Source organism: Pan paniscus, chromosome 14 (assembly GCF_029289425.2).
Source record: "Pan paniscus chromosome 14, NHGRI_mPanPan1-v2.0_pri, whole genome shotgun sequence".
NCBI classification, from domain to species: domain Eukaryota; kingdom Metazoa; phylum Chordata; class Mammalia; order Primates; family Hominidae; genus Pan; species Pan paniscus.
The window spans coordinates 21,294,661-21,304,878 of NC_073263.2; the positions used below are offsets into that span (position 1 = coordinate 21,294,661).

A 10,218-nucleotide genomic window follows, 5' to 3' on the forward strand; every position below is an offset into this window, starting at 1 on the left:
TGTGCGTGTTGCTGGAAGGTCAGCATGCCTCTACTAGGGACACTCTGTGCATCTTTTAGTTCTCAAAATCTGTCTTTGAGCTTATACTGTCATTCTATTTGTTAATCTTTCGTTTTCTGTCCTTTTATTTCTACAAATCATGTGCTGAATTTAGTCTGCTTTCTCTATCATAGAAAGTCTGGTACATTAAAAAAAATTCTGCCCCTTCCAGTATCTGCCATGATTATCATGGGAACAAAGTAGATGTAGTCAATTGTCTTTGTAGCATGTCTTTCTTGAATCCTTATTTCCTTAATTTTACTTCTCAGCCTTTTAGCTTTCCATTTCTCCTCTGTGGTCTGCCAATCTGATCCTTCAAGGGCATTCTACTCTCAGCTTTTACTGAGTAATGTTTAATTTGAAGTATTTTCAGCTTTTGCATATCTTTGATGTGCATTTTAAGTGATCATTGAATTATTTTACTACTCTTACCAGACACTAGTCTATGGGGGAAAATGTTATATGTGATTTTTTTTTCAACTTGATGTTGTAAGATGTTAAATTTGATGAATTTTTCCTGTAGGTTTGTTTGTGGAATGATTAAATGTACATTGACTAAACATTAACACAAGCAAAAATACTTCTCAAAGTAAATATTAAACTTTGAAAACTTGAATTCTATTATTCCCTGAGCAAGACTTTCTTTCCTCTGTGGGAGTACCCCTCTGAACATGTGTTAAAAGTTTATGAGCTAATATGATTTGCTAAACAAACATTCATTCTTATAGGCAGCTTCCAAGGAAGACCTCTCAATTGTCTAGTTTGTCCTGTGGTATATTTGGCAGGTTCTGTCCTTGGCAGCAGACTGGGTACCACATGGTTGGTGAGCATGCAGCACTGAAGATGTGTGTGTGCGTGCGTGTGTGTGTGTGTGTGTGTGTGACTAGATTCAGCCTGGGACCCATATCATTGAGTTCCCAAATATTGACGTAAGCAGCTTCTGGGAAAGGGTCTTTTCTGTTTTCCTTTTCGTTTTTTGTTTTAGGTGGAGGAGGAGTGGAGAGAATTTAGGAATTCTTAGTTTCCTATGTACTTTGATGAGACAAAATGAAAAATGGCCTACCTACTTGGTTTATTTTGTTTATATGGACCAGACACAACTGATTCAATTGTTCCCACAATTCTGGTGGCAATTTTGATGGCCAGGAATGTGGATATAAAAGCAGGGCCCATCTGGAATACTGGGGAATTTAGAGGTTTTGGAAAACAGGGCTTGAGGTGAGCCATATTGGGTTGGGTCTGGGTGGGAGCTTCTCATGAAATAAACAGTGCCCTCTTGCCTCGTCTCTCTGTGTTTGTTGCTTTCTGTGTAGTTCTTGCCTCGTCTCTCTGTGTTTGTTGCTTTCTGTGTAGTTGGGGACTTCTCCCATGAGAGGAGAGTGAAAAGACCTGGCTTCTTATTAATGGTCCTTTAGTCATTATATTTAACCACCCTGATCCTTGCAACAACTCCCATTAAGGCTTTACTGCTAGATTATTAATGAGGAAGGGTACATCTGTACGAGTAATTGTGGTTAAGGGAGGTTTACAATATCATGACTGTAATAAACAGTAGATATGAGAATGAATGATTACATTGAAGTCATTAACTTATGAAATGTTTGGGACCTCTACAGTGAAGTCAATGTCTGTACAGTCACTGATCATAAGCTGATGTGTTGTAGTAGTTTATAACATAGCAGCAAGTAGTCTAAGCGGCCCATTGAGTAGAATAAATGCAAACATGTGGACAAAACGACACCACATATTTATTAATATGGAAATTATGTTTTAAAATAACAGCATGGCGTAAGTCTATACGTTTTCAATAACTATTACTAAGTCTTGACTTTTGAAACAACTCTGGCTTCATTTTTTAAGTGGGCATAGATACGAATTGAGCATAATGTTGCCCATGTGGATTACACTTTTTCAAATTGTCTAATATTTTTAAATAGTGTCAGTATAAGTTTATGTGTTATAACATTCCTAAGCATTCCCTGGGCTGTACTATAATTTTCACATTATTATCTCATACTTTGGTTTTAATAGGATTTGGTAAAAGTTTTGAAGTTTTAATTTCAGTTTTTCCCACCGCTTGGAATTTGATGATGTAAAATGAAAAGAGGTTTCCATCGTTGCTAACATTCACCAGATTTTGTTCCAAAGCATGGACTTTAGTAGACTTTTGAATTAAATCCACATTCTCCACCCAAGCCTAGTGATATAATCCAACAGTTCAAAGATAGGTATGCCATAAACAGCTATAGTTAAATGATCTAAAAAAAAATTAAAACATGGAAATACAATAAAACAAGAATTGATCACTTTATAGTGGAATACTCTATAAACCGTCTGCATTAGAAACATGTGGTGAGTTTTAAAACATCTGAGTTCTATAATTCTAGAGTGTATAGTTTATTTGAAGGCAGACACTCCTTCCCCTACCCCTTCCCTTCATCCGCACATCTATATAAGAATACAGGTTAATATTTTTTGCTATCCAAATTTGCATTCATTTACTTATTTTTTATTTAGAGAAATGATTTTGGAGTAGAAATACATAACATAAATATTTTCACCTCAACTAAATATTGTATCACTAAGTACTGAAGTGTGATCCTAAAGAGATTATTTCTGTAGATCTTGCTACTCCGTCTAAAACAAAAATCACACATTGGCATAATCCCCAATAAGAGGAAGAAATTATTTAAAAGCATATGTATGATTTAGATGAGTAACACAGTCTTTATAACTTTTCATGATAATTTTAATTTTTAAGGGATCTAAACTGATCTGTGTGGCATAATTGGTGTAATTGCAGGAGCTAAAATGTACCGGTGATTTTGCAATGTCATGTTTGCACAATCTCATTTAACTTGTTGACTGAAGTTATATAACCCTCCTGTGTATGAGACAATTGGAATTGGACTCAGCCATCACAAAAAATGCTGGCTGTAGATTATACTGTTTTTCTTTTGTTTGTTTTTGATTTTTAGAGACAGGGTCTCACTCTGTTGCCCAAGCTATAGTGCAGTGTCACAATCACGGCTCACTGCAGCCTCGACTCAAGTGACCTTCCTGCCTCAGCCTCCTGTGTAGCTTGGACTACAGGTGTGCACCACCATGCCCAGCTAATTTTTTGTTTTGTAGAGATGGGGGTCTCACTATGTTTTCCAGGCTGGTCTTGAACCCCTGGCCTCAAGTGATATTTCTGCTTGGGCCTTCCAAAGTGCTGGGGTTACAGGCATAAGCTGCTGTGCCTGGCCAATTATACTGTTTGAAATTGAATAATTGGCTGTATTTTCTGAGTTATGTGTGTGCGTGAATGATGCTCTAATAGCCTGCTAGGGAAATAGGGCAGTGTTAACTGGCAGTGAAAAGGTCAGTTCAATTTCTTAGCATATTTACTTTTTTAAAAGGGGGGTTTTCATATTCTTTAAAAAAGTATAAAATGAGAATCTTTTCTTAAGCACTGAAAACAATTTCATGTTTTATTCTTAGATAGTGATACCTCTACCACTGCGGAATTTTGTTCATGATTGCTATTTTCCTGCCCTCTCCACTCATTCCTCCTGCAGATAAATAGAATTATTCAAAAATTGCATTTTGAAATAGACACATAGGACTCTTTTTTTTTTTTTTTTTTTGAGACGGAGTCTCTCTCTGTCGCCCAGGCTGGAGTGCAGTGGCACGGTCTTGGCTCACTGCAAGCTCCGCCCTCCCTGGTTCACGCCATTCTCCTGCCTCAGCCTCCCGAGTAGCTGGGACTACAGGCGCCCACCACCTCGCCTGGCTAATATTTTTGTATTTTTAGTAGAGATGGGGTTTCACCGTGTTAGCCAGGATGGTCTCGATCTCCTGACCTCGTGATCCGCCCGCCTCGGCCTCCCAAAGTGCTGGGATTACAGGCGTGAGCCACTGCGCCCGGCCCCCACGTAAGACTCTTTTTACTATGCTTACTGAAAAGTGAAAAGTGGAAGGGCCTGGTCCCAAGAGGGTGGTGGCTGTGCTAGGGCTCCTGGAAACTTCTTGCTCTGGTGGCTTCATTACATAATAACAAGATCCTGTGGCACAGACCAGGCGCAAATTGCTTCACATCTGGGCCTTGCTGTCCCATGTATTTTAACTGGAAAAGTTGCATTTGCTGTTTTCTAAGGTTTATTCAGGTTCTAAGATGTTAATGTGATATTAACAACACTGTTGTTGACTGGGAGCTTCCTCCGGTGTTCAGCACTGCTCTCTGATTGGATCTCTGTCACAACCCGGCCTCAAGACACTTATTACTAACCTGTTTTAAAGATGAGGTTACTGAGACTTGGAGAGGTGAGAGAACCAGTTGTAAAGCCCTGCAGCTAGTGCCAGGTGAAGCTGGGATAGGAGCAGGCTTCTCACTCCAACGTCAGGCTTTCCCATCACATAAACTCATTATCTTCTGCTGGGATTTTTGTGTATCTGTTTCTGATCCAAGAAAAACCATTGTGCTATGGGTGTGCTATGTATGCAGAGGAAATATAAGCTAGCACCTCACTCATGGCTCAAAAAGGAGGAGGAAGTGTTTTACATTTAAAATACAGTTTAATTCCGTAGTGTTGGTAGGTGATGTGATTTCCTGCTGGAAAAAAGAAAGCTGACTTTTAATTAGTTTTTCTTGTCCCTTGTAGAACTAAAAGCTCATCCAATCCCATCTTTTGGTCTGTTTTATTAATGATAAAAAAATGCACATATTTGTTTAGAAATTTCACTTAATTACAGCAAACCGAAACCAGCTATTTTTAGCCAGGAATAATCTTGCCTGTGAGGAGACTATTATGCAAATGGAAGTAAGGACTAAAATAGCCATTAATGTCTTTAACACACTTAAACTTCTATCCGTTTCAATAGAGACGAGAGGGAAGTCACATTCAGCCCAATCTCCCCAGCTTAGGAGGAGGTTGGGTTGCCCCAGAAGAGCACCCCTCTAGGCCCACATGCAGAGGAGGGTGCAGGAGTGCCTCTCTCCTGTGCACCCCTCCTGCGGGGTAGAGCTGCTTCTCCCGGCCACCCTCAGATGAGAGTATTCCAGTTTGGGGTAGGGCTTGGTTTCTGCGATTCATTCTGTCCCCATGAACACAGCACCAGAGGTCTAAAGTTTTCCCATCCTTTTTGTCCTTGCCTGATGCATTGTTTTTCCTTTCTCCCCCCATTTCAGCTCACTTAGCAAAACTTGTCCAGTGAGATAGTATTTTGCTAAAAACCTACTCAGTGCTTCCAAACACTCATGACCTCTTGAGTGTGGTTTAAGCCTTTGGATTAGGGAAGGGACCTAGAGAAGGTGGCCTCATGATGGGCTATTGATTGATTTTGTCAAATTCTGTCCCTTTCTCCTCTCCTTTGCTCTCCTGACTTACTCTGCAAGGAGTTGGGGATGATGGATTCTACCCAACTGATATCTGTGAATTCATTTTATTAAATTGTGTCCTTAACTACATACTTGGAAAGAGAACTGTCTGTATTTTGGTGATGTATAAAGTTTACTTTCTGTCCCCTGGGTCTGAATGACAGAAACGGATGTCCTTATCTGTATTTGCTTGTTTTCTTATTTATATAAGGCGCCAGGTAGGTAAGAGAAAAGAAACTATTTCTAACAAGTTATTTTCGTGTTTACTGTTTTAAACACTAAAGATATCGATTTTAAAAGTTTCAGTTGAACAGTGAGAAGAGCAAAAAGGCCAGTAAGTCCTGTCACCTTATTTCTCTAGGGGCTAGCTTCAATGCACACATTTTTGCCTGGGGCGTGTTCACAGCTTTGGGATGTGGTGTGTGTGTGTGTGTGTGTGTGTGTTATTTTTGTTGTTACTGCCCATGAGTTTTGCAACCCCAGGAGCCCTAGGTTGTGGGGTTCAACTGAACCCCAGCTTTCATAAAGCTCGAGTAGAGAGGAAGTGTAGTCCATCTGGGAAGATGCAGAACCTTTGTGATCTGGATCAATGCACGTTTCTTCTTGGTATCTGTGAACCTGAGAATGTAGCTTTTTTAGTTAGGGATCTCTTCTTCTATGTAAATTCAAGGAAAAGGAAGGCCAGAATATTTGCTTTTACGTTGGATTCAGGAAAACTCAGTCATGATAGAAGCATTATGTTTTAAAATGTAGACTGAGAGTTAGGATTCTGCATTAGAATTCTCCCAGGGGCCTGTTAAAAATGCATATTTTGAGAATTGCTGAATCAGAGTTTTAAAGGTTTGGGGCTCAGAAGTCTGCATCTTGAAAAGGCATCTCAGGTGATTCTGCTACACACGGAATGAAGTTTAAAAACCACTCATAGAGAGTAGTAAGTAAATGCTGCTGCTAAAAAGGGCAGAACATATCTGACATCACTGATCATGTTGCTAATGTTGATCTCTGCAGCAGGTACTTTATAAAATATATACTGGTGTTAAAGCTGTTATATCTGAGCCTTGCCACAGGCACAGGCTCTCCCTCCCAGTGTGGTCACCACATAGCTGCTCTAGGAAAAATGGGAACAACGTATGACATTAGGTGTTCCTTGCATTTGACTCATTCACATGATTGGTATGTGCAAGAGTTTAACTAGAAAACGTTTAGACTCTTTAGTGTTTTAGTCATTATGAGTTAGAGATTAGAATGTAGTTAAATTTGTAGGGTTAGGCAGTTTTTGCAAAATGCATTAAAATGGTGAAAATGGGCTAGAACATCAGTGTTTTCTCATGGGGGTTATATTGTGTAGCAACGGAATGTTACTTTTAATATTGAATGTAGCTAATTTTGCAACATATTTATTTACCTTTTTAAAAAATTTTAATTTTAATTTTTAGTTCTGGGGTACACGTGCAGGATGCGCAGGTTTGTTAAATAGATAAACGTGTGCCAAGGTGGTTTGCTGCACCTATCAATCCATCCCCTAGGTATTAAGCCCAGCATGCATTAGCTATTTTTCCTAATGCTCTCCGTCTTTTTCTTTTTACAGGAAAAACTAACCCAAGAGTGTGTATTCAGAGAACAGTTCGAAGAAAACTGGTATAATACGTACTCATCAAACCTATATAAGCACGTGGACACTGGAAGGCGATACTATGTTGCATTAAATAAAGATGGGACCCCGAGAGAAGGGACTAGGACTAAACGGCACCAGAAATTCACACATTTTTTACCTAGACCAGTGGACCCCGACAAAGTACCTGAACTGTATAAGGATATTCTAAGCCAAAGTTGACAAAGACAATTTCTTCACTTGAGCCCTTAAAAAAGTAACCACTATAAAGGTTTCACGCGGTGGGTTCTTATTGATTAGCTGTGTCATCACATCAGCTCCACTGTTGCCAAACTTTGTCGCATGCATAATGTATGATGGAGGCTTGGATGGGAATATGCTGATTTTGTTCTGCACTTAAAGGCTTCTCCTCCTGGAGGGCTGCCTAGGGCCACTTGCTTGATTTATCATGAGAGAAGAGGAGAGAGAGAGAGACTGAGCGCTAGGAGTGTGTGTGTGTGTGTGTGTGTAGCGGGAGATGTGGGCGGAGCGAGAGCAAAAGGACTGCGGCCTGATGCATGCTGGAAATAGACACGCTTTTCATTTCTGATCAGTTGTACTTCATCCTATATCAGCACAGCTGCCATACTTCGACTTATCAGGATTCTGGCTGGTGGCCTGCGCGAGGGTGCAGTCTTACTTAAAAGACTTTCAGTTAATTCTCACTGGTATCATCCCAGTGAACTTAAAGCAAAGACCTCTCAGTAAAAAATAAAAAAAAAAATAAAAATAAAAATAAAAAAAAGTTAAATTTATTTATAGAAATTCCAAAGGCAACATTTTATTTATTTTATATATTTATTTATTATATAGAGTTTATTTTTAATGAAACATGTACAGGCCAGATAGGCATTTTGGAAGCTTTAGGCTCTGTAAGCATTAAATGGCAAAGTCCGCTATGAACCTGTGGTAAATTCATGCAAGTAGATATAATGGTGCATGGATATAAGAAATTCTAATGACCCTAATGTACTAAAGGCGACAATCTCTTTTGTGCCCATATTATTGTAAACTTATGCACATCGCTCATGACACTGAGTATTCACTCTTCAGACTGCTTGTTTCATAGCTTATCCCAGAGGATTAAAGATAAACTGGGTCTCAAACTTTGATTCTGTGTCTGCAATATTTCCTCTCTCATAAGTGACTCCACTATTGTAACTTCATGGTTGGAAAATATGAGGGTTGATATATGTCTTACTTGTTTAAATCTGTCGCAGAATATACCAAAGCTAAATAATAACTATGCTTTTATTTTAGCCGATCTCCAGAATGACAGTATTAACATCAAACATTGTATTGATTTAGAATTCTCAAAAAAGGAAAAAAAAGTACATAGCACAGACTATTTTTTTTAAAGACGTAAGAATCAGATTAACAGGATCATACTTGTAAACTTTTTTTGGTTCACTTGGCTATCAAATATGAAATTATAGAAGTATCATAGGGGTCATTGTAACATCTTTTAGAGAAAATGGCTATCAGTGTGAACTGTCATAATTACGTGGTAATAGCACCCTTAGTAAAACTTGCAAAATGAAACTAATAAATCGTTATCAATAATGACAATGAGGGGGAAAGTATTATACTTGTTGACTGTGTTTTGTTTTTTAAAATGGTCTCCACAAGCGCTCAATTTTTTTAGAGGGGATATTACTATATAGAATATCTTTTACAAGGCTTTTATAACATTTTATGCTGAAAAGCATAAGAATACGTATTTCTTTAGTAGCAATAATTTTGGAACTTGCCCTTGGGCAAGCGAGACTATTTCTTACTATATACTAAGGAGAAAAGAGCCAAATTCTTAAAGCAATATTTAAGAAAAAAGGAATTTATAACAAATTCTCATCTACATATGACACTTTCTAGCCAGTTGTGTTGAGAAGTGCAAAGTGATGGTTTAAACATGTGTTGGGATTTATTGAACTAATTTTAAAATTTACTATTCAAACTTTATTTTGCTCTGATGCACATTCTCTATGAAAAATAAAAGTGTGTCACTGGTGAGTGACAGCTGTTATGAGCTAGAAGCGCATGACTTATTGTGACGATGTCTTGCCTTTCTGTGGTCCAAGTTGGAGTACATGGCAATGCCCTCCTGCTGATGTGCATTAAGGAAAATCTAAGTCTAATATTTGGAATTAAGAGATATTTTAGGGGGAGGGGACAGAAGCAATGTAAAATAGTTGATTTATGATAAAGCTCAGAATGTCCTCTTCATTTATTTTCTTGTTTTATTTTCCTTTCTAAACAGAAACTGCATTTAATTCCAAAAAGTAGTATTCTTATTTATTATTTAACCCTTTGCTGCTGCTAAAATGTGCACATATTCAGGCTTTAGTTTTTCCAAAAGGCATTTTTTTTTTTGGCTGAAAAATATTAAACATTTGACCACAGGGAAGAATCAAGTTTCTAGGATGTCATAGGTATACTATGTAGCACTGAAAAAATTGATTTTAGGTGACAGCCAAAAGTAGTCTTAAAGTAGCATGAGACCTTAGATAATCGACCTAAAAGAAGGAAAATTGTGAAAAAGACAAAAATCTTCATGCATTCCTATAAAATGCTACTTTAAGGTCTACTTTTGGAGTTAATTTTGTTTGGTACTTTTTTTTTTTTTTAAGACGAGCAAATTGTTATATGCTTTTGGCAATTGATACAATAAACTGTAATGGTCTGTAAATAAATAAATATTGACTCATGCGATTTATGTAAATAGTTGAACTGGGAGAGTGGATGGCTCAGGGTTTCGGTGTGGGCATTGTCTATTGGGCAGTAGAGTGAGTCATCCCCAGCTCATGGGTTTGCATCCAGTTCTTGTCTTAAGAGACCCAAAGCCCAGTGAATGGCAGCCCTGAGCCACTGTGGAATGGGGGTTCTGGTTTCACAAACAGATGCTTAGATAGCCAAACCACTGTCTTGTTGGTGCCAACACTTGCACTGTGGTCAAAGACTTACCGAGCATGGGCTGAACAACCTTCCCATCTGTCATGCGAATGTCCCCAAGCAGTGGTGAAGGACATGCTAGGTCAGTGTTGGGGAACCTGCCCTGCCAGGTCCTGTTTTGTAGATAAACAAATGGCTGCCTTCTGGTGTTTTTATTCCATTTCATCTCATTAACACTACAACCTTGTGTTATTTACTGATAATCTGTAATTGTATGTAA

The 10,218-nt window shown here is 38.4% G+C and overlaps 1 protein-coding gene across 1 annotated transcript in view; it reads left to right on the forward strand.

Annotated features, from left to right (window-relative positions):
- Positions 1-9,758, forward strand: part of FGF9 (fibroblast growth factor 9) — a 32,860-nt gene extending 23,102 nt beyond the window's left edge. The window contains exon 3 of the mRNA XM_003833032.6: positions 6,987-9,758. Within this exon, the coding sequence (XP_003833080.1) occupies positions 6,987-7,232 (246 nt within the window). The 3' untranslated portion in view covers positions 7,233-9,758. The remainder of the gene's footprint in view (positions 1-6,986) is intronic.
- The last annotated feature ends 460 nt before the right edge of the window (positions 9,759-10,218 follow it).